The 25,778-nt window shown below is 43.8% G+C and overlaps 1 protein-coding gene across 8 annotated transcripts in view; it reads right to left on the reverse strand.

Moving 5' to 3' along the window:
• TMCC1 (transmembrane and coiled-coil domain family 1) overlaps positions 1–25,778 on the reverse strand; it is a 198,283-nt gene that overhangs the window by 106,627 nt on the left and 65,878 nt on the right. The window contains exon 1 of one of the 8 annotated variants that reach the window (XM_045024688.1): positions 4,313–4,597. The exons of the other annotated variants lie outside the window; for them this stretch is intronic. Coding sequence (XP_044880623.1) covers positions 4,313–4,351 — 39 coding nt within the window. The 5' untranslated portion in view covers positions 4,352–4,597. Of the gene's footprint in view, positions 1–4,312; positions 4,598–25,778 lie in introns of those variants that run through there. 8 annotated transcript variants of the gene reach the window in all.

Raw genomic sequence — 25,778 nt, forward strand, 5'->3', positions numbered from 1 at the left:
TGGCTCTTAACAGTTATGGAGCACCAAGCAGACATGCTCCAGGCAATACTAGTTCTTCAAACAGAGCAGCTCTGCACCCGTCCTCCCCTGCAGCCACTGTCGCAAAACTCTTACCTATGCACCCCCTCCGCCCCCCAACACATTTAGCAACCTCCTGGGGCTCCACTCTCTACCCACAGCATTCCACTCCTCCCTCCTCACAGTCCAGCAGCATGGACACTCACTACCCACTGCACTCAGCACCCATCCCTCTGCAGTTTGGCCCTGCTGAAGTCCAGCACCCGTTGCATTGTACTCCAAAGGAGAAGGTTGGGTATTATCCCTGGACATACACAAATTTGTAGCCGTCCCAGGACCCCTCCTCCTCTCGATACCTTCCCTTCCCTCATCACCCTTCCTGATGATTTTTTCCATTTGACGCTCTCCTCTGGTGGTTGTCTTTCAATAAAAGAATTGTGTTTGTTTGAAAGCAATCTTTATTCTATTAAGTGAAAGCAAAATGAGCACTGCAAAGCAACATACAATTATGTTAAGGGCCCTTCTTGCATCATGTGCACCAATCACCTCCTAGCATTACAAGCACTGCAGTCCCAAGCATAGCAACAAATATTCGTGGCTTTCAGGTTCAAATTGCTGCTTTAAGGCATCCCTGATCCTTATGGCCCCATGCTGTGCCCCTCTAATAGCTCTGGTCTCTGGCTGTTCAAACTCAGCCTCCAGGGGCTGAGCCTCTGCGGTCCAGCTCTGAGTGAAGCTTTCACCCTTCCCTTCACAATTATGATGGAGTATGCAGCACGCGGCTATAAGCATAGGAATATCATTGGCCATGTTCAATTTCCCATACAGGCATCGCCAGCGGGCTTTTAAATGGCCAAATGCACACTCCAGTCATTCTGCATTTGCTCAGCCTGTTGTTGAACTGCTCCTTGCTGCTGTAAAGTTGCCCCGTGTATGGCTTCATGAGCCACGGCATTAAGGGGTAGGTGGGGTCTCCCAGGATCACAATGGGCATTTTGACTTCCCCTACAGTGAACTTCTGGTCAGGGAAGAAAGTCCCTGCTTGCAGCTTCTTGAACAGGCCAGTGATCTGAAAGATGCATGCATCATGCACGTTCCTGGACCAGCCTGCGTTAATATCTGTGAAACGCCCACAGTGATCCACAAGCACCTAGAGAACCACTGAGAAATACCCCTTGCTATTTATATACTCAGTGGTTAGGTAATCTGGTGCCAGAATTGGAATATGCACGCCATCTATCGCCCCTCTGCAGTTAGGGAAGCCCATTTGTGCAAAGCCATCCACAATGTCAAGCACGTTGCCCAGAGTTATGGTCTTTTGGAGAAGGATGCAATTAATGGCTCTACACACTTCCATCAACACGACTCCAACTTTCACACTCCGAATTGGTTAGCCACTGTTCAGTAGCAGTCTGGAGTAGCCAGCTTCCACAGTGCAAACGCCATGCGCTTCTCCAATATCAGGGCAGCTCTCATTCTCGTGTCCCTGCGCCGCAGGGCTGGGGTGAGCTCATCACACAGTCCCATGAATGTGGCTTTCCTCATGCAAAAGTTCTGCAGCCACTGCTTGTCATCCCAGACATGCATTATGATGTGATCCCACTCAGTGCTCGTTTCCCGAGCCCAAAAGCAGCGTTCCACTGTGGTCAGTACCTCTGTGAATGCTACAAACAATCTCGTGCTGTAGCTACTAAGCATGGCGAGATCAACACTGCACTCCTCTTGACTTTGTAGTTTAAGGAATAACTCCGCTGCCATTCATGATGTGTGGGTCAGTACGAGCAGCATACTGGTCAACAGCTCGGGATTCATTCCTGCAGCCCAAAAGAGGCAGGGCAGGCTGTGTGCACTACACAAACCATTGAAAGAGGGCGCCAAATGCGGACGGAAGCACAGGGATTGCTGGGATGCGAAGCAATGCATCAAGGGGAATTGAGACAGGACCCAGGATGCCCCATGACCCCTTCCACTTCCCAAAAGTCTTAGCGACAAAAGAAAAAGAGGTGCTCTGTGGGATAGCTGCCCAGAATAGCGCTGCAAGTGTGAGCACGCTATCTTTACTTCCTGACCTTAAGAGTTCATGACATCATTATACATGTCGCATTTAATCACATTATACATGACATCATTTAACATGTCACATTTAATCCAAGAGGTGACTGCCTGTCAATGATGGGTGAGTCAATACCTATATCACTTTGCCTACTTTACACACATTAAGGTTAAACTGCCATGTAAAGCTTTGAGATCTTAGTATGAAGGGATTATAAAATTGTTTTATATGATCTATGCATTCCAGCTTCAGTCATTCTGCTGCCAGGTCTGCTCATAATAAATAACACCTAGCTTTTATAAAGCACTTAGCAGATCTCAAAGTGCATTACAAAGGGTATCATCTTCCCCATCCTTGCAGGTGGAGAAACTGAGGCACAGAAAAAGGATAAGTGACTTGCCCAAGGCCACCCAGCAGGCCATTGGCAGAACCAGGAACAGAACCCAGCTCTGAGTCCCAGTCCACATGAGAGTGCGAGATACATTTTGATTGTTCCTTTATGTAACTATGCTTTCAAACAAACCTAACAAGCTGATGATGTGAGTAGGCAGGTCCCACTTGGGGCTAAAGGAACACCGCATGAACCATTTTGTAAACCGGTGGGATACAATTCAGGCTAATTCAGTTTAAAACACTATTAAGCCAGCCAGTGTGAAAAGGGCCAGATGTGTTTAAAACCCCTAGGAACAATTCTCCTAGGCTAGAAGTTGAACTCTGTTTAAAGAGTATGATCCCATTCACTCCGTTTGGCTCAGTTAGCCAGAATGGCTTTTAAAACAGAGTTCAAACTGGTTCAAGTAATACTAGGGCAACTAAAATGCTAGGCTCATTATTAACCACACAGGCTATGGCTACACTTGCACGTCAAAGCGCTGCCGCGGCAGCGCTTTGAAGCGCTAAGTGTAGTCAAAGCGCCAGCGCTGGAAGAGAGCTCTCCCAGCGCTGTCCGTACTCCACCTCCCTGGGGCTTTGACCACACTGGCACTTTGCAGCGCCGCAATCTGCAGTGCTGGAGAGGGTGTGTTTTCACACCCTGCTGCAGCGCTGCAAATTTGCAAGTGTAGCCAAGGCCTGTCATTTTTTAGGGGGAATTAAATTTGTGTATTGCCTTTGAAGATTTGCTTTGTTTGAAGGCACAGTTTCTAGCAAGAAACAACAATGTGAACAATTAAAGGGAAAAGATATAGGTTTCTCCTTTTCATGGCCACTTGGAATGCCCATGGTTCAGTATTTTAAAGATGCTGATGAACTCCAAGGGACATAAAGAATAACAGTTTATTGCAACATAGCCTTTCCCAACATACTGTCTGCAGGGAACAAGTTTTGACCTATTTTAACTGCTGATCACAGCATTTTTTAAGTTAAAAACCCTTTAAACACACTTTAGAAAAGAGCTTCAAATGTCAAATATGTTTTAAATACAAGGTTAACTACGGTAGTGTCTCTTTTCAGAGACAAGTCTACATAATCTACATGATTAGAAAGAAAAGAATGGGGTTGCTATGTCTGGCTTGTAGCACTAGCATACTTACCTGAAGGGCACTGCATACCCTCATTTTATTCATGGGCTGATTTTCCTGAAGCAGGCTTAAGTGTTTTTTCAGATTAAACACATTGGATTTATTCTATGACAAATCTACAAAACATGGATTAATACTCACTCCTCCAGAATCACTTCTTAAAACAAAGAGGCACACATATATAGTTATTAAGCAGCAAAATCTCTTAACTCCTCCTTTGTTCTTAATTAATATTATAGTCAGAAAGCCCTGCCTAATACTTCAAAGTGAGGAGTACAAGCTTTCAGGTGGATGCCTGGGACACTTTGTGGTCTCTCCTACTGGCTAACCCTACTACTTAAACTGTAAGCTACATAAAGCATGTCCAAGTGACCATGTTAATTTTGTATATGTCCACATGCTGGCATAACTGTTAATTAGATTCCCTCTTTCCCACAGCCCCCTCTACCCCAAACACATCAGCAATTCAAGTTAAGAGAGGAAGCTGCAGCCTCCCACAAATCTGCAGCTCCAGTTCCAACCTAAAGGGAACAAAACCTGTGCCTACCAATGGACAGTCCGCCTTAAAAACCTTTGTCTGTCTAAGAGAAGAGAACAAAAGGCAGAGCTGCGTCTCCCACACAGACTCACCCACCTCTGTATAAGCAGAGATTTTACTGATCTGTAATCAGAAAAGGAAGCTATAAGCGTCATGCATATCACAATTACAGATACAACCCACCTTTGATAGCTGCCTCCTGAGGCTAAAGCGCTGAACCATGGCCACCCTCTGTCTTCAGACAAAGCAGTCCACAAGAGGGGAAAAGGGGAAAAAAAAAAAAAAAGAGGGCAAGATTGACAGCTACCTATAATTGTCTGAAGAAACACATCCTCCAGGCTGTCAGAGGGACAGGACTAAGTGAATTTCTTGGCAGTCCTAAAACTTAAAGCCACTTCATTGTTCTTCAAAGAGATCCTGCGAAACCTACAAGCAGGGAAAGAGGGAGGGGCAGAAGCCTGGAGCTGCTCACCCTGTGCCAAGCTTTTTTAGCACTTCCTGTGAGTCAGCTGTGAGGGGTCCAGACAGATGGACCACCCCCTCCCCAGATTCATTAGCTGAGCATTACTGTGGAGCCACCTGAGCCTTTGAGGGACTGACTGGCTGCTCTGGTTATTGCAGGGTGGGGTTTGCAAAGCATCTGCCTGAAGTGCCGATAAGGAGGTTAACCAGCAGCCAAAAAATTCTCCCAGTGATTAATTCCACCCCTCCCCCATCCCCGCAGAGGAGCTGTCAGCTTCAAAAAGCAACAGCTTCCTCCTCAACCCCCTCCCCCCCACAAATTAACCAGCTCACCCCTCTCAGGGAGAAGAAAGGGTTACTATGGCTAGAGGAAGCCACTCACTCCCACCCTTGGGCTCAGCAGCTGCAAGGCTTTGTGTAATACAACTGTCTAGAGATTTCCTCTTATTCATAGGGAGGGGCAGCCCTTCAGGAATGAATATCAGGTGAAGGGATGCATATTACAGCAGTGACTTCAACTTTGACTCCTTAAACAAACCTAAGAGCTGACTCCAGTGGTGTTTGCTTTGTTCTGGAGGTTTAGCAACCAGGAGAAAGATTAATACAAAACATGACAGTGTAAGCACAGCGACAGGAAAGCCAAACCACCACCATCCTGAAGGCAACAAAGGGCTTTAAGTTATAAACCGTGTTACTACAATTAATCAGTTTAACTCCCTCCTCCCCATCAACCCCTTCTTGATTTAATCCCATCATGAGTTACTCTAGATGATGCAGAAACCACCTTCCTATGAAGGTGGAGGCTAAAAATTCATTTCAATTCAATCTACTAGCTGTGCGTACACTCCCATACCCCCTAAACCATTTGGTGAGTGAGCCATGAAGGGGCATGAGTGGAGCAGTGCCAATCTGCATGCCTAGTTAAAAAAAACAAAACAACCCCCCCCACATTTCTGGCACAAAGGTTGTTTCAGGGAAGGCAGCCACAAGGCACTGAACCTTTGGAAATAAGCAGCATATGCTACTGATCACAGCACACATGTGAGGCAGCTAGAAACATGGCCACAACCCAATGTGGGCTGATCAGTCCAGGGCTTGGTGTGATGACCAGTAAAGTAGCCAAGCCATCTCAACATTTTCATTCATTGGGTAAAAAAAAAATCTTTCCTATGACAAGCACAGGGGTTTACTAATAGCATCCTCTTAATCCCACACCTGGTCTAGCCCATGAATTACCTACTGTTATGCTACAGTTATAACTGCCTACAAAGCTTTATGGGGCAGGAACTGTAATTTATTATATGCTCATACAGCACGAAGCACAATAGGGAAATGGACAAAAAAAATATATCACCACTTTCTATCCAGACCATCTTGTACTACCAGCCACACTGGAAAACTCATAATCCCATTGTCATTTATTCATTTAATGATTGCTTTGAAAGACACATGGGTAGAATTTTGCATTTAAGAGATATAAAACTAGATGGAAGGTGAATTGCAACTAAAAAGATGCAACATTTGATGGGCAGAAGAACTGACTAACATACTTAAGTATATTAGTAGATACTTCTGTATCTACAATAGATAGTTTAGAAGATTTGAAAACAAGGGTTCCTGGCTTTTGGTCTTGTACTAAGATTACCTGTGTCAGCGGATACATACTTATAGTTTTTGATTATTTTAGTGACCACACGTGCACTAGTTACTTCAAACAAACAATAGTCATTCACTATCATGAAGGGCGTGCAACCTAAATGAGACATCGCAACAAGTGAGCGCAGCAAACAGTGGGGAAAAAAGTTATATTAATAAGGTAATGCAGTTACTCACATTAATTATGCACATATCACTTAATCTTCTCTATGTCTCCTCATTGGAAACAATGGCAAATTTTAGGCCATATCTACACTACGAAATTATGTCAAGCTAACTTACATCAGCATACAGCCACTACAGTTATTAAATTGCTTGTGTGTGTACACTTGCCTCGTTGTATCAGTGGTGCACATTCTCACCGGGAGCACTTGTATGGATTGTATTGTCAATGTGGGGCATAGTGGAATGTCTTGTGTAAATCACTTGGGGCTTGGCTACACTTACAAGTTGCAGCGCTGGTGGAGGCTTTCCAGCGCTGCAACAACACCCCGTCCACACTTGCAGGGCACAACCAGCGCTGCAACTCCCTGGTTGCAGCGCTGGCTGAAAACCCATCCCGGCAGGGGTATAAGGAGTGCAGCGCTGGTGATCCAGCGCTGCCCAGCAGGTGTGGACACTCACCAGCGCTTTACCTGTCCTCCAGGGAATAAGTAGTTATCCCAGAATTCCTGTTCAGCCACTCTGCACATCAGTTTGCACTCTACTGCTCTTGCCTCAGGTGACCCGCCCTGTAAATGCCCCGGGAAATTTAAAAATCTCCTTCCTGTTTGCTGCAGCCAGGTGTGGAGTGCAATCAGTTTTAATCAGTTACAGGTGACCATGCCTCCACGCGGCAAACGAGCCCCAGCATGGAGCACTGGTGAATTGCAGGACCTCATCAGTGTTTGGGGTGAGGCATCTGTTCAGGCACAGCTGCGCTCCGGCCGTAGGAATTACGATATCTTTGAGCAGATATCAAGGGCCATGCTGGATCGGGGCCATGATCGGGACGCAGTACAATGCAGGGTGAAAATTAAAGAGCTGCGGAGTGCCTATTACAAAGCCCGAGAGGGGAATCGACGATCCGGAGCTGCTCCCACGACCTGCCGTTTTTACAGGGAGATGGATGAGATACTTGGGGGTGACCCCACTGCCAATCCCAGGATAACGATGGACACTTCTGAGCAGGCTGGGGGACAGGAGGAGGAGGCGGCGGAGGCGGAGGCGTGGGGGGGGGAGGAAACCGCGAGTGAAGCTCCTGGCATGGGGGAAGAAACCGCAGATTCCCTGGAGGCATGCAGCCAGGAGCTCTTCTCAAGCCAGGAGGAAAGCACCCAATCGCAGCAGCCAGCAGTTGCAGAAGGACAAGCAGAGGAGCGTGTTACCGGTAAGCGGCTTTTATTTTCTGGGTGAAATGTTTCTGGAGAGGAGGGGGGGTTATGGATGCATGCATGCCAGCCTCTAGATGTGGAATAGCCCGTTGATGTGGTCTATCACGTCGCGGTAATCTGCCTCAGTTATCTCAGCAAAAGCTTCATCCAGAGCGTGGGCAATATGCCTGCGCAGGTTTATAGGCAGAGCCACTGTGTCCCTTGTCCCAGTGACGGTGACGCGTCCGCGCCACTCTTCTGCCAGTGGTGGGGGGACCATTTCTGAACACAGGCAAGCCGCATAGGGTCCCGGGCGGAATCCACATTGCTCTAAAAGAGCCCCCCGCTGTTCCCTAGTGACTCGCAGTAGGGAAACATCTTCCAGGATTAAGTCCTGTGAAAAATGTTGGGAGACTCTTTAGTGAAGAGATAGGGAGATAAGATCACCCCTGCATCTGCATCTTCATTTCACTCAACCCCTCTAGCACTCCAGATTACCCGAAGCAACCAGCTCCCCTCTTACACCCAAGCCCCACTTCTCCCCATATAAGCACTGCTCACTCACCATGTCGTGGCTTCTGTAGTGTTATGCGTGTGGGTAAAAGAATGCTTAAATAAGAACTCACTCCCTCAGTGTAACAATTCATGTCTGGAGATAGTGGATACAATGCTGCCCGTGTTAAATGTTGTCATTTCTGTTTCTACAGTGACCTTGACTACTGGACTGCCCAGATGTTCAACATCACAGAGGCTTCAAAATTTGAGAAAAAATCCCCGAAAGAGCAAAGAAGACATGCTGAAAACTGTTCTTAATCAGTCTGCTCGAGAGAGTAAGGACTTGAAGGATTGGCGAGAGAAAGAAAGCAGGACACGCAAGAGAAATGCAGTGGCCAAGAGGAAAACCACGGAGCGGCTGCTAAGCATCCTGGAGCGCCAAGCGGAGTCTATAGAGTCACTCGTTGCCATGCAAGCAGAGCACTACCGTGCTACTCCCCCACCCGCCCCGTCCTTTGTGCCTTGTGCCCCAATGTCAGCTCAAACCACCTTTCCCCAGCATCCAGGTTCTTACCACCACCAGCTGCCTCCAACACCTGTATGTTCCCCAACCAGCCCTGATACCTACCACCACCCTTACCCTCTGCATTCAACCCCCATCACCATGCAGTATATGAACCCTGAAGTGCAGGATTCATTAAACAGCAATCCAGACAGGGCATATGCAAACTTGTGACTGTACAGTTCACCAACCCACACCCCTGCCCTCTTGTGTTCATGAAATGTTGTGTGTCTGTCTGTCTGTCAAGGAAGTTTTTTTCTTTTCAATAAAACAATTCTTGGCTTTGAAAACAGTCTTTATTATAGCAGATAGTGAAAGATACCTTAGCCCAGTAAAGAAAGAGGCACTACAAATCATATTATTATTATGGATAATAGAATAACAGTGTAAGCAGTGCAATTCACTCCCATGCAAGGCAGCAAACATTATTGTTGGCTTTCAGCCTCAAATTCTTCCCTCAAGGCATCCCTAATCCTTGTAGCCCTGTGCTGGGCCTCTCTATTAGCCCTGCTCTCTGGCTGTGCATATTCAGCCTCCAGGACTTGAACCTCGGTGGTCCATGCCTCACTGAATGTTTCACCCTTCCCTTCACAAATATTATGGAGGGTACAGCAAGCGCATATAACCGCGGGGATGCTGCTTTCCCCCAAGTCTAGCTTCCCATACAAGCAACGCCAGCGGGCTTTTAAACGCCCAAAAGCACACTCCACAGTCATTCTGCACCGGCTCAGCCTGTAGTTGAACCGGTCCTTGCTCCTGTCAAGCTTCCCTGTATAGGGTTTCATGAGCCAAGGCAGTAACGGGTACGCGGGGTCTCCAAGGATCACAGTGGGCATTTCGACATCCCCTACTGTGATCTTCCTGTCTGGGAAAAAAGTCCCTGCCTGCATCTTCCTGAACAGGCCACTGTTCCGAAAGATGCGTGCATCATGCACCTTTCCAGGCCAGCCTGTGTAAATGTCAATGAAACGCCCGCGGTGATCCACAAGCGCCTGGAGAACCATAGAGAAATACCCCTTCCGATTAACGTACTCTGATGCCAGGTGGGGGGGGGCCAGAATAGGAATATGCGTCCCATCTATCGCCCCTCCACAGTTAGGGAAACCCATGTGTGCAAAGCCATCCACAATGTCCTGCACGCTCCCCAGAGTCACGGTCTTTCTTAGCAGGATGCGATTAATTGCCTTGCAAACTTGCATCAAAACGATTCCCACGGTCGACTTTCCCACACCAAACTGGTTCCCGACCGACCGGTAGCTGTCTGGAGTTGCCAGCTTCCAGATTGCAATAGCCACTCGCTTTTCCACCGTCAGGGCAGCTCTCAATCTTGTGTCCTTGCGCCGCAGAGTGGGGGCGAGCTCAGCACACAGTCCCATGAAAGTGGCTTTTCTCATACGAAAGTTCTGCAGCCACTGCTCATCATCCCAGACTTCCATGACGATGTGATCCCACCACTCAGTGCTTGTTTCCCGAGCCCAAAAGCGGCGTTCAACGGTGCTGAGCATTTCCGTAAATGCCGCAAGCACTTTAGTGTCACACGCGGCAGGCAAATCCATATTGATATCATCGTCGGAATCCTCACTGTCACTTTGGAGCTGAAGGAATAGCTGGACTGCCAAACGTGTTGTGCTGGTGACACTCATCAGCAGAGTCCTCAGCAGATCGGGCTCCATTTGCCACAGAAATCGCGATTCACACAGAGAGTAACAGAAAGACACTCACAATGGCGCCAAACGCTGCTGGAAAGAGTGAATGCTGGGATGTGAAGCGATGCACCACGGGGCGCTGGCAAACAGGAAGCGGAATGACCCGCACACTTCCTTCCCCTTCCCACAATACTCAGCGCCAAAACGGCGCCAAAACGGGACGAGGTGCTCTGTGGGATAGCTGCCCACAATGCACCTCTCAATACAGCGCTGGAAAGTGCTGCAAGTGTGGCCACACTGCAGCGCTGGTAGCTGTCAGTGTGGCCACACTCCAGCGCTGGCCCTTCCACAGCTGCATGACCAGCGCTGTAACTCCCAGCGCTGCAACTTGTAAGTGTAGCCAAGCCCTAACAGTCTATGTAAGCAATGCAGTTTCTACACCAACACTGTGTCAACCTAATTATGTTGACTGACTCTGCCACTTGGGGAGGTAGTGGTACTAAATTGGCACAGAAAGGCACTTATGTTGGCAGGAGCCAAATTTAAATGAAGACATTTCTATAATTAGGTCAACACAAGGCAGCTTACATCGACCTAACCATGTAGCATAGACCGGGCATTCACTTCAGGACTGAGGTAACCCATGCTAGCTAAAAATGCAGTGAGCAGATTTCTAACCAGGATGGAACAAAACAAGGTGTTAAAATTTGACCACCACCAGAAATCCAAAACACAGAAAATGGGCAAAATTCACGACACTGGGAGATGAAATAACATTTCTAAGCATTGAGCTCTTATTTCTAATGGATAGTTCTCTGACTCATGCTGCTGGTACCTTGTACTGTGAAGGGACACTGAACACTAAAATCTCTGCAGATGATACAGCCGCTTTCTTTTAAAAGACAAAACATCTGTGCTTTATTTTCAGCCTCACTCGCTTTCCACTGCAATTCAGTTCAATGTCTTTTTTGGAGAGATGAAAGAGATAGTGCATGCTTCCTTACAGTCTTATTTCAGTGTTGCTTGACAGTTCTTTATGATAAAAAGCTAACGTAAGAAATGCACTGCTTGCGTTCAAAACACTACCTGTGGTGAGATGAGCCCCATGTATACCTTCTGTCGAGGATGCGAAACAGCATACCCCTTACTTTCTCCCCCCTGCCCCAATACTTACAAAATCACTGGCCAATATTATACACCTACTTTAGTGCTATTTTGACATTTTGGTGTGGTGGTTGGATATTTCAATTCAAAATTTTCAAATGTGATTACCAAAATGAAAAAGAAAAGAAATCCTGTCTGGATGAATCTGAAAAACCTACTCAAAGATTTTTTTTTTTTTATGTTGGAAACAGGTTGCAGTAATGTTTTGTCCAAACAATACATTCAAATATTTTCATTATAGAACACACCTGAAAGTATAAGTTCTCAGGTATCAGAGCTCAGACATAACCCATTTATTTTGTCAGATCTCTGGGCTACTTCCATTTTCTCACACCACATTTTTGAACTCACACTACATTTCCCAGCTTGCCCCTCTGCTATGTACATTGGCCAAACTGGACAGTCTCTAAGGAAAAGGATAAATGGACACAAATCAGACATTAGGAATGGCAATATACAAAAACCTGGAGGAGAACACTTCAACCTCCCTGGCCACACAATAGCAGATCTTAAGGTGGCCATCCTACAGCAAAAAAACTTTAGGACCAGACTTCAAAGAGAAACTGCTGAGCTCCAGTTCATCTGCAAATTTGACACCATCAGCTCAGGACTAAACAAAGACTGTGAATGGCTTGCCAATTACAGAACCAGTTTCTCCTCCCTTGGTTTTCACACCTCAACTGCTAGAACAGGGCCTCATCCACCCTGATTGATCTAACCTCGTTATCTCTAGCTTGCTTCTTGCCTGCTTATATATACCTGCCCCAGGAAATTTCCACCACTTGCATCCGAAGAAGTGGGTATTCACCCACGAAAGCTCATGCTGCAAAACGTCTGTTAGTCTATAAGGTGCCACAGGATTCTTTGCTGCTTCTACAGAACCAGACTAACACGGCTACCCCTCTGATACTTGTATATATGTTGTACATCTCAGGTCACCCAAGAAAGACATGCCACCAGTTTGGATGATGGAGTGGGATAGCAAAGAGCAAGCTACCAACCACCACGAAAGATTCATTACTCCAAATATAATTAAACAAAGCTTATTGTTGAAACACCACTGTGGGTTTAAACTAGTTTTCTCTGATCATCCACATTAGCAGCAGTTATTCAGTGCCAGCTACACATACTGATTTGCCAATAAAATTTAAACCTTTAATAGGCTCTCATTATTCAGCTCAAAAGGAACACGAAGCAAGCATCCGGAACTAGGTCATGAAGTTTGCTTGAGGTGCATGAGCTACTGGGCAGATTAAACAAGCACTCGTGATTGCCTTTCAACATCCTTACCCACAAAAAACACCAGCTGCACCACCATCATGGGGGCCCATCTGAATGCTGTTCGAATTTACATGAGGTTAGCAAGTAGTTATAAAGTACAATACTTCTCTTTCCTGACTGAATATATTGGTATTTCACATATCTGAAGTCCAATGGTACACAGATGGCGTCTAACTTCCACCCATATGGAAATTACCTTAGCATGAAAGACTTTGGATTATCTTTTACCCTTAAAAGGGAGAGAAAAAACAATGAGTCACTTACTGCTTGACAATTTCAGCAAGAAATGTAAAAAGATTAAACTAGAAGCCCAAGTTAACTATGTGGTGAAGATATACTGGATGCTTCTGAGTGTCCAATTGAAGCTTCTCCCAACAGCTGGAGTCAGGAGCAACTTCAGTAGAATCCAGAAGCTTCGTATAGAGGTTGTGATATCACCATATGCCCAGTGTTCTCCTGTCTCCACCTACTGCTGCGTCCATCACCTGTGGTTTAGGCTAGCAGGAGGATAGAGAAACAACTGCCTATAATCTCAGGGTCCCTGATGGGAACTTAAGAATCAGATACAACCTTATACAAATACACCACTTTCTTCAAAGCACTGTCTATGGATGATGGCACTACGTTCCATATCTCTCAACTTGCCAAAACCCAAATGAGGGACACCATGTGTAACAAAAAAACCCAAAATAAGGGGCACATTCATACAGGACATTTTAAATCCTACAAGAATTCTTCCTTTAGCATAAGGCCTTTCTACACAGGGAAGTTCTCTGTATAACTTAAGGTGTGACTTTAAACCAATACAGCTAGAGCATTATAGCCCCCCCCCACCCCCAGCACACACTCCACATAGATACTCTTATTGTAGAGTAAGAGTGCCTTACTTCAAATCATCAAATTAGCTTATGTCACTTAGGAAAGGGTTTACATTACATTGAAGAAAAAAAAAGAACAAACAGAAGAGCGTCCACATATGGAACTGTAGAAGTATAATTATGACATGCAAACAAGGCCTAAGTAACTCCTAACACTACCGTTTCAAGATTCTTTATTTCTGATGTAAACAACTATCAACAATAAAATTGATTGGATGTCAAATGTGTGGCACAGATAACTCTGGAACTAAAATAAATGACCTAATATCTCAAAATGAGGGACACTTGAGAGGTATGCTTTATTCCCATATATGCTTGCATAAAGTCACATGCAAGAATGTAGATGGGTGTAGACATGCAAGTCTCTTAAAGCCATCAAATAACAGTGTGGATCAAGTCAAAAAGGCACTTGAATGGGCTAGGAAAGAGCTATGGGAAGGTCATTACATTCTTCTCTCTAGGTGCTCTAAGGGAAAATTGAGGACAGTGATTAAATACAGGTGTTCATGTAATCTATCCTCCAGGATTAACATTTAAAAATTCATGCTATGCATATTTCAACATCTAAATTTCAGCTGCAACATCCCAGTTCAAACCACTGCTCAATGGCATCCTGCCTCTAGCAGTGGCAAGTCCATGATGTTTCAGAATGCAGGAAACAACCTCCATCCCCTCTCCTCTCCCCTCCCCGCATACAGTACCTACAGAAGGTACTCCTTCCAGGTCCCTTTCCAAAATGTTCTTTTCTACAGCAAAAGGAAGTAGTATGCAACCCAATTATTACCACATTTTGTAATTGTCATGCAAAGGGTCCATAGTGATGGAATTACCTGTAAATGAGAGAACTGAAATCCTAGAAAATCCTGAGATTCTTGGGGCACATACCAGACATTCACTGGATTCCATATATAATAGATGCACCATTTTGCCTTTAGCAGTGGGTTCAGATCTTTTTGATCTGCAGTTTGATTACATTCCAAAGCCCTTGTATGTTCCATTCAATTCTTATTGCAGGAAATAGATATGTTTTAGCTACTCTCTACTTGGAATATTGCCACAAAGTTATTGCTGTTAAGACCAGTAGGCTTTTCAGCATTCCTGATGCAATATCACTTCTCTGACAAACTCTCTCCATAGTATATTGAGCTCTTATTTGTGCTGGAAATACATCTGGTAGCTTCCAAGTGAAATGTGGAAACAGATTACCAATAACAAAGCTTGAGAAGAAAGTGCGATTAGATATTCTCACATTAGCCAACTTAACAATGTAGTAGCAGCACATCCATTAGGGTCACTGCCCTTTTAACTCTTGCATGTATATTTTCCTGTGTTCAGCCCTATCTCAACAAAAGAAGGATCAGTATTGGCTAATTGCTCTACTCCCTCCCCCCCATGCACACAATCCTTTTTGGCCGGGAGATTGAACCAGTTTTCCTTAAGTGGATCTTTTTTGTCAAAGTCCAGATTTCTTGGTCAAGGTATAATACAAGAAGTGTTAAAACTACAGTAATGGATCTTTAGAAGTGTCTGGCCTACTCAGATTCATAGATTAGAGGCCATTAACTATCAAGTGCAGGCAGCATGTATGTACTAATTGGCTGGGAATCAAGAACTCAAGTTCTTCCTTTGCTCTGCCACAGACTTGCTGTACGACCTTGAGCAACTCACTTAACTACTCTGTACCTCAGCTTTCGTCACTGTAAAATGAAGTTATTTCCTGGCCTCAGAGAGGTGCTGGGAAGTAAGTTAATATGTGGACAGTGTCATCAAGTTTTAAAGCATCATGTAAGTATCACCATAACTATGGCTGGAATCTAATGAATCAATCAATGGGACAAGAGCTGGCTGGCTGTTTCTTCTGACAGCAGCTACCTCCCTCATGACACTGTTGTGCTAGAAGGTGTTGGTGGCTGCCAGCAGGCATGTCTGATCTATAGGCAATCACAACTTCATAGACTGATAGATTCCCAGGTAAGAAGGGACCACTGTGATCACCTAGTATGACCTCCTGTATATTACAGCCATAGAACTTCCCAGAAACAATTCCTGTTTGAACTACAGCACATTTTAGAAACCCATCTAATCTTGATTTAAAAATCACCAGTGATGAAGAACCCAATACAACCCTTGGTAAATTGTTCCAATAATTAACAACCCTTACTGTTAAAAATGTATGCCTTATTTCCAGTTTGAACATGCCTAGCTTCAACTTCCAACCAGTGGATCTTGTTATGCCTTTAGCTGCTAGACAGATGAGCCCATTATCAAATATTTGTTCCCAAGACCCCTTAGCCTTCTCTTTGTTAAGCTAAATAGATTGAGCTCCTTAATTAAAGCTGATGGTCTCTCTCACTAGCAGAAGTTGGTCTAGTAAAAGATGTTTTTAAAAAGTGAACAGTACAGAGTTTAAGCCTAGAAGTTTCTGGTTATCAGGGAATAACGTAGATTATCGAGGGGTGCAAAGTTCGGTTTAAGATCGGGTGGCATAAGGAATACATAATCTGCAATATCCCCGATTGCGGGTAAAAGGTTGATGGGTCAAAGTACAGACATTGAGATATGAGGGTATGAAGTTCATATAATGGCTATGTTCAGGATTACCTTGTCTCTCTAATATCCTGGGCCCACATGGCTACAACACCACTGCATGCTAGCCATCTTTCATTCAAACTAAATGGAAGAATTAATCAATCTCCTTTATGGAAGAAATACTGAAACAATAGAAGCCATGGTCCTAGGCTCTGGGATGCACAAGGAAGGCCTGGGCAAAAACTAACTCAGAGAAAAGAGTGGTTTTCCTGGGGGCTGATTGCAAATGCAGGGGCTGGGCACTGATTGGTTGTGTGTGTATATGTTTGTGGGTCAGACCAAGGAGAAAACCAGCAGTAAGCCCAGGAAAAAGCAGAAAGCCAGAGAATCACTGGTGAACGTGGCTCTGGGAGGAAACTACATTTCTTTTGGGCACAAGACTGGCTGGAAAGCAGGCTTAGATTTCTCTGAGCAAGGAAACTGCCTGTGTGTTCCTGCTGTGTTCAGAGCAGGGCCGGATTAACCAATGGAGCATGGTGTGGGGAGATCAATCCCCTGATTGAAGGGCTGGCCAGGGGCAATGAGGCTGCCTGGCACCTCAGATGGCGGCCCTGCTCCACCTAGTGCGAGGGCACCGTTTACAAATTGGCAGTCACCAGACACACACTGGCCTGTCCAGCCCTGTGCTGCCAGTATGCCCCCTCCCCTCGGGGGCAGGCCCATGCCACCCCACACAGCCCCTCTGCCCAACACTCCCTGGATCCACACAGACCCTCCACCACTACTGCCCAGCGCCCTCCCACCACGGTCCCAAAAGTCAGAAAAGTAAATCCTTTTCTAGTAGGACATGGTCTTTTGTTACAAGAGTCTAGAACACACCTGTGAAGAAACATTCCTCCCCCCCCAAAAAAATGTTTTACAAATGGAATCAAAATTTAAAAAATATTTATGTTGGTGGGTGCAAAAACATTCTAATGCATGTCAAACCATAACGTTCACATTTTATATATACAAACTCCTACATCAGACCTTCTACAGAATGAAGAAAGGAAAGTGAGAATAATCAATGCTCAAACACTGGCTTCATTCTCATTGAAACTGAGGTGGGTGATATGCCTTTTGATTTATCAGCATTATATGGAAAGAAGAAGTTTTAGTTATTTTACTTGTGTCTCTGCCAGTTATGTATTTTGCTTAAGTCACTAAAAGTGTCTTCAATTTCTCAAAGTATGAAAAAAATCCACATGTAAGAACATAGATGAGCTTCAAAAATCTTACCAATGGGTTTAAAAATACATTTTCTTTGTGGCTCAAAACATCAAGAGCTCTCTTCTGGGAGGAATGAAGCTTCATCTTCCTTTTTATAAACTGGTAGATTTTGTTAAACTCAACTGTACATTTTAGCATGAAACCAAGACTTTCAGTTGCAGCTCTTTACTCCAGAGCCCCAAATTTCCTGGGTTATTTGTGATTTGTCATTGGTTACACTTGTAAACAGCAAGTCATCCCCTTGCTATAGCTACAAGTAGGAGAGAGCCTTGCACTGGCTAGAAGTTACTTTTTCCTCTGTTGTTTCATACAGATCAAAATTCATTACTCCAGTGTTTGATGGTAGAACACAAAAATCACCACAAGAAATAATAATGTACTTCTCATTACATGCTCTTGTCACTGTAAAACAAAGTTTACTAGCTAACCTTGACAGATTAAATAACAGAACCCCAACTTTTCTGCACCCAGGAAAGCTGGACATGCCATAAACATGCTCCCAGACTCCATGGAGGCAAATCACAAGGTGACAGAAGAAGGGGGAGGGTGGAGACGATCAGCTAGCCTATAGGAGCTGAAATACTTTGATGGAGTTAATGTCTCTGTCACAAACAACTAATGTTATTTCACCATGCACATGGTGCCCAGATTTGATAACAGTAGCGAATGAATTAGAAGAAGGGCAGGAAAAGAAAAATAGACTCACCAGGAGGGAATAGGTCCCCCGCCCCCCAAAAAAACCCCACAAACAAAAAAACACCCCACTTTACATTCTATCAATGCTCCAGAACCAGACATAGATCTTAGATAGGTGGGAAAAAGCTTTCAAAGCAATGCTATATTTAGCAAAAGCTAGGCAATTAAGGTTTACACAAGAGGGTATGCTCTCGCTCTCGCTCTCTCTCTTCCCTTCCCTCTAGTTTACACAGGTCTAAAACCCTTCTAGCAGAATTTAGGGCCTTATTAAGAGCTCTTCCAACAAAGCCAGCCAAATGGAGAGAAATAGCAAAACTGTGCTGTGTAATCAAGCCTGGCAGAAACAAAGACAGGAATCCTGATTGCAGCACAGCCTTCAATTAACAGGAGACTCCGTTTGGTATTACTGGTTTAGGATGATCATACCATAAATCTTTTAGCATACTACAGGTCTCACAAGACACACAGCAAGATTTTTTCCACAGCTTAAATCAATGACCATCAAATTCTAAAAATGATAGGATTACAGAGGAAATTAGTGTGAGCTAATTAAATACCTTCCATTAATATAGTGTATGAATTACTTCACACTGTTTAAATGGAGCCACTTTGCAGTGAAAAACTGCAGCTGTTTAACCTAGCACTATACCACCACACAACTGTTTAGGTCAAAAAGGGAAGGTTGCCCCAGTCAGCTGAAACTACAGGAGGAATTTAGGGAAGCAGAATGTAAATAGCAAAAGCAAAAGAGTTTTGACCAGGTCACTGGGACTAATATGCTACAACTCCTGCAAAATGCACCACGTGCTCTTTAGTGACAAGGAGTGGTTAGGATAATCTTACTAAGAACATTTGTGCTGAAGTATAAAGTTGTAAACCAAGAGAAGAGATTTCATTCAGATTAAGAAAAGGAATCTAAAACATGTAGTTAATGTGAGAAAATATTCCCATTGTTAGGGTTGCCAGGTATCTGGTTATTGACCGGAAAGTCCGGTTACCCACAATAACCGGACTCTGCCACCGGGGGTGGGAAGAGCGGCAGCTACTGTTGGAGCCTGGAGGAGCACTCAGGAATGGCTCCGGGAGAGAGAGAGAGAGGTACTGGTTGCTCCCCCGTCCTGCCCCAGTCCCCCCACGTGACACCCAGAGCACGGCTCTCCCTCCCCTGCCCTGCCCAGAGTACAGTTCTCAATCCCCTGTTCTGCCCCAGTCACGCCTTCACCCCTAGAGCCCTGCTTAGCTGGCAGTGGGAGGGAGGCGGAGAGAGCAGTGAGCAACAGTGGGAGGGAAAAGAGGTGGAGCAGGGGATGGGGGAGGTTCCAGCGTTCAGTATCCAGTTTTCACAAATTAGAAAGCTGGCCCGCTACCCACTGTGCATAGAACTCGCACCTCTAGATCCTTTTAGGGAATGTCTATACAGCAAAGAAAAACCCATGGCTAGCCCATGCCACCTGGTTGCGGAGCTTCTTTCACTGCTTTGTAGACATTGGCTCTAGGACCCTGTGAGGTAGGAGGGTCCCAGAGCCTGGGCTTGCAAGTCTACACTGCAATGAAATAACCCTGCCGCCTGAGCCCTGTGAGAGCCCCAGGCAGCTGGCACAGGCCAGCTACAGGATTTTCTTTGCTGTGTAGACATACCCAAAGAGGCCCCTGAAAAGGCCTCTGCATGCCAATAAGCTTTATCCTATGACAGCAGTTCTCAAACTTCATTGCATCGTGACCCCCTCTGACAACAAAAATTACTACACGACCCCAGGAGGGGGGACCAAAGACTGAGCCTGCCCAAGCTCCGCTGCCCCAGGCGGGGTCCAAAGCTGAAGCCCAAGGGCTTCTGCCCTGGGCGGGGGGCATGTAACCTTAACCCTGGGTGGTGGGGCTTGGGCTTCACACTTGTTTGGGCCCCAGGGCTAACAACAGCCTTGGCGACCCCATTAAAATGGGGTTGCAACCCACTTTGGGGTCCCAACCCCCAGTTTGAGAACTCCTGTCCTACTATAATATATGGCTGTAGCAGATAACACTACCTTATGGTGCTGCAAGGCCAAGTTCCTTCAACAACCTGAAGCACCACACATCACCTGAAGCATACTAGATAAGTAATTATTAGGTTGGGGTTTTGGTTTTTGTTACTTTGTTAAAGTTGATTACATTTTTGTATTGGCTGAAGAACCATTCCCAAACAGCTCAAATACCTATCGTTATCAGCCACCAAGCTGCCTCCCTGGAGAATAATTGGTATCCTCAAACCGCAGTATTTTGGCTAGATGTGCTGCCACCTTTAAGAAGCAAGTCTCTCCTTTCAGCTTTGTCACAGACTTTTCCCCACTAAGATACCTTCCTATGGATTCCACATTAGACTTTATATATAGGTCATGTATAATGTTCAATTTGAGTCAAAGAGTGCACTAGCCCATCTATGAAACAACCACCCAGCTCTTTAACAATGTAACCTCCACTCTCCTTCCCCTAAAACTGGAAAATTTACTAAGGAAATTTACAAAGGAGAATTTACAAAGGAAATGTTGCTCCCCCATCATGGAGTGTCTGAATGTATTCCATGTGAGAATGAGTCTCCAATCCTGCCAACACTTACATACTTAACTTTACATATTAAAGCATATATGTTTACAGGATTCAGGCATATAGTATCCATTATGGCTCTACCCTCAGCTATGCTGACCCTGGTTTCTAACAGTCACTACTGATATGTATCAGTGACTTGTAACAGAAGCATATATTTTCTGCCACTTACATAATTTCTACTCTTCGGGTGGACATTACAACTCCACTAGTGGAAAAATTTAAAGGAATACTCCACTAATGCCAGAAATTCACTCAACTGTTTCATTCATTAAATGAAAATGGGAATTTAATGTACAAGATTCTAATTTCTATACATCCAAAAAAGTAAAATCACTTTTTTTGTTTTAAACAGATTGTAAAAAAAGCAGCTTCCTGTTTGTCTTTCCTTATATTCGTTTCCTGAGGTAGGTCAGGATGGAGAAAATTCAGACCTAGCTAGAAACCACTGGAAGTGGCTTTCAAAGTTGTTTAAGGTAAATTTGATATTTCTATTAATAGTTTGGTTCAATTGCCAGTGGTCTTTTTATATATACACATACACTGATTATATTATAGTCATTTAAAAACAACTTATCTTAGACTACATTTCCAACTGTTTCTAATGAGACTTGAATTTTCTGTCTTAATCTGCCTCCTGCTGGGAACTTGCATTGGCATTGGCCTCACATTTCAGCTACTTTAAGCAGTAATTGCAGTAATTCTTAGCTTTAGAAAATAAGAGTAGCAAGTAGTTTAGGTAAGAAAGCAAAGTCATCACTATCTCCAAACAAGCAGATGAACAGCTCCATGTTTTATTGGAAAAAAGGGTTAGAAAATGGTGTGGTGGGATGACAGGTCTGGCTAATCTTGAGCTACAGTAACTTTCTATTTGAGTAAGAAGCAAAAAGACTGTTAAAAGATGATAGATTTCTTAATGTACTCAAATATATACCCACACAACTCACGTTTCATTGAACTACAGAAAAGTAAGACTCATACATGTTACAAAAAAAGTTATAATAATTTGTATATTTTAAATTTGTTAATATCACAGACTGTTACATTTTGTTTAGGAAAACAGTGTTCTGTTCAAAACATAATTGCACAAATTTCTTTTTAACATTTTAAAATTAAATCCTTTTTATAATTACTAGTCATTTATGTTTTTCTGGAAAATGTACATGAATTTCCATACCTGCTGTAGGGAGATAACTAAACATTTTAGAAGTAACCTATATTATAACCATTTAGCATACAGTAGTCTCTCTCTGAATATCAAATTAGCTCAAAACAACTTATTTTTAGAATGATGGTAAAGAGAACCATTTATAGTGTCATGAATTTTCAGAAAAGGTCCACAGCTCCCTCTTTTGGCAAAATAAAGGCTGCCATAAAAATGATTTTAGAACAGATTTTGGAAGCATCAATTAAAATGTTTTTGGGTTTTTTTTAAACCCATTTTGTTTAAAAAAAACCCTGCAGGACACTTTTACTTTGAGTAAAGTAAGAAATCCAACTGACAGTGTTGTTGCTGTAGAGATTCAATTTACTTACTGGCAAAAACCAACATTTATAAAATGTTTCTGTTCTAGTCACCCTCCATCTAGCACTACTGTGCTTTGTGTTGTAGTGTTAGTTCCATGTCAGTTAAACAAAGGTACAGAAGTGACTTACCCCAAATTTACATAAAAAGTCTAACAGAATAAAAACAAAGAACCCTTGCCTCCTCATCTCAAATTTTAACCAATAGGCACAGTTCCCTCAAATTAGCATTTATTTGCTTTATTAGAAACCTAATGCAAACAAAACAAAAATGAACACCTCTAGGATGTTCAGATTTTTCTGCCCACTGTATTTTGTTCTGTCGTTTGGGGGCAGAGGGGTTGGGTTTTTTTGTTTAACATGTCTGCCCTGGACACACAAAACTGTATAAAAATGCAGTTCACAGGATATAAACACTGAATTTTCATATTGCTGCTGAACTGTTTGTTTTTTAAGAAGTCACTACCAATGGTGGGAGGGAGGATTTACGTTAATAGACTTGGGGCATGTCTACAATCTCCTGCATTGTGAACTACAGGTGGGTGGGTGGGGGGATGAATTACAGCATGTACCAAAGTGCCATGCTATAACTCCCCCATGCGAACGCTGCAATTGCAAACAAGCTCCTCTTCAAACAGGACTACATTAGTGCAATCCCAGTCCTTAAAAGTTTGTGCCCACAGCATTCACATGAGGGAGTTACAGCACAGGCCTCTGGTGCACACTGCTATTTACACCCCCACAGTCTGAACTACAGGGCAGCATAGACATGTCCTAAGTCAAGAGACCAGGTCTATTCCAGCCATTGACAGACAAATCACTATACCTCTCAATTTACTCATCTCTAAACATAGCATCCCCACTGCCCCACCATTATCAGCACAGACACTGATAGACACTATTACCATGAGTCCCAGTAAATTATTTTTTCTTTATTGCATTTTAGATCCAAATTTGTTTTTTTCATTTAGGGCTCTTAGCTGCGAGCAATATACAAGAAACACATGGTTGTACTGCAAACATACATGCCTTGAGCTCTCTGGGAAGTAATGTTATGTTTACACTAGGTCCTGGTCTACACCAGAGGTGCTCAACCAGTGGGGTACGTGTACCCTAGGGATACTCCGAGGTCTTCCAGGGGGTACATCAACTCATGTAGATATTTGCCTAGTTTTACAACAGGCTACATAAAAAGCACTAGTGAAGTCAGTACAAAATAAAATTTCTAAGAACGATTTGTTTATACTGCTCTGTATACTATACACTGAAATGTAAGTACAATATTTATATTTCAATTGATTTATTTTATCATTTGGTAAAAAGTGAGAACGTATGCAATTTTTCAGTAATAGTGTGCTATGACATTTTTGTATTTTTAGGTCTGATTTTGTATGTTTTTAAGTGAGGTGAAACTTGGGGTACACAAGACAAATCAGACTCTTGACTTGCAAACAGTAGTCTGGAAAGGTTGAGCACCACTAGGCTTCGCTACACTGTTAGATTGACCTAAGGCAATTCACGTCAATCTAATTAAAGTCTGTGTCTACACTATAGCCTTGCCACAGATTAAAGTGCCCTACTACACCAACACAATAACTCCCCCTCTACAAGAGATGCAGGGCTTATGCTGGTGTAGTTAAGGCAACGCGGTGTCTGTGCAGACATTGCTTACTTAAATAGGGGCAAGAAATCTCAGGCAGCTTCCCCCCCACTCCTGGCGGGGAATGGGGAACCAAGAAGCCAGAGGTAGCCTCCCTCGCTGGAATGGGGACCCAAGGGGAGGATGGCTGGGATCCTGCGAGCTTGTGGGGCAGCCAGGCTCCCAGCAGGGAACTGTCAGTGGAGCTGAGAGCCCCACACTGCCCCTCTTGGGTTGGTGGAAGCACTCCTGAAGAGGACGCGCACCGCTGATTCAAGGAGGGTAGTGTGGACATGCATCACTGCAGTAATTACCACCGTGGTTGTAAGCTGACCCAATATCGATCGACTTCGGTTTCTAGGGTAAACGAACTGTAGGATTTCCTCACCCTACCCCACACAGTTGCATCTCCATCAAGGGTAGTAATGGTGGGTAAATTAGCACCAACAAGGTGCCAGTGACTACTGGTATTTTAACCACAGTGTAACATACATCTGCTTTTCAAAATTCAGGCTGGGTTCTTTATATAATGGTTGCAACCACTACAAAACTTTTGTGCCTCAGAAGTACTGAGATATGACTGTGATGAGTGCTACAGAAGTAGCATGTATAAGAAACACGCAGTAGCGCACAATCAGATGGTGGGCACATTTTACCAAGAACTATATGGAAGATCAAATTTCATGGTAAATCAGAAGCTTGTGTGTTAGTGAGTTAGCTACAATATACTAGTACTGCCACTGGAAACAATGGGAAACGGAAGTATCTGTTGCCACCACAGTTCATACCAACAAGGAGAAAATCTCACTTAAATGAAATTAAGATTTCAGGTAGTTTGAATAGTTAAGTACAATCTAGTTCTTGAGCAAATTTCTTGACTTGAATGGTTTTGGATGGTCTTTTGTTCTCTGAAGTGGAAGTAACACTGCCCATAATGCCAGACATCCAAGAAAGTTGTCTTGATACCAGCGATTACGTGTGTCTGCAATTTACTTTCTTGTGCCTCCGAAATGCCTCAGTTAAGGATGTATGGCTGGGTTTTAACAGCACTGCCTATAGAAAATTGAGTTTTCAGCTTCATAATTGAGCAACGATGCAACATTTGTGAGGAAGTGATAACCACAAATAGTGTATGCTCTGAGCTAAAAATCATAGTACTATATTACAGAGAAGTTTGAGATGGAAACGGCCTATTAGGTCATTCAATCCACTTCCTCACCAATAGAGGATTGTTACCTACAGTACATATTTAGTGCCTTGTCCATTTCAGTTCTCAGTGTCAGTAAGCACTCCCACTCCAGCTATTCAGTCTGGATTTCCTTTGTCCGAATTTTATCCTGTTATTCCTAGTGATGCTCCCTTGATCACCCTGACCTTTTCTTTTCAGTCTGTGGCACTATTATTTATTGTATTAAATACTTGCAGATAATTATATAAACAGTGTAGTACAAATCCTTATAAAGCATTGGGTAACTACACTATATGGTATCTTTCTATTTTTGGAGGTAGAGAAGGGAAGGGAATTTATGTAAAAGACAACATATCAAACATGAGGAAAAGATGCACCACACATTAATTTGCCCCATTGAAAGCCCCTAAATTCCACTGTTATGGTTTCAACCTACAGCATTATAGCCCTGAATCTATTTATCTTCCCAAAAAACTAATGCCATCTTGAAAGCAGTAACTCCTTTACTGAACTTATCTTTAGCCCCTCTCACAAAGCAACAATTAGCTGTAATCTGAAAAGCACTTGGAATATTGAGATAAGGTTAGTTATTCAGTAAGGAAAGATGACCACCAAAGCACAAAAACTGGTCCAAAAAAAGAGCCAGTTTATGGTTTGTTAAATCAGCCAACTTCTTATGGAAAGCTAATCTGCTTCACTCACTGGTTCTCAAGCACCAACGTAATGC

This window comes from Mauremys mutica, chromosome 7, assembly GCF_020497125.1.
Source record: "Mauremys mutica isolate MM-2020 ecotype Southern chromosome 7, ASM2049712v1, whole genome shotgun sequence".
In the NCBI taxonomy this organism is placed as follows: Eukaryota; Metazoa; Chordata; order Testudines; family Geoemydidae; genus Mauremys; species Mauremys mutica.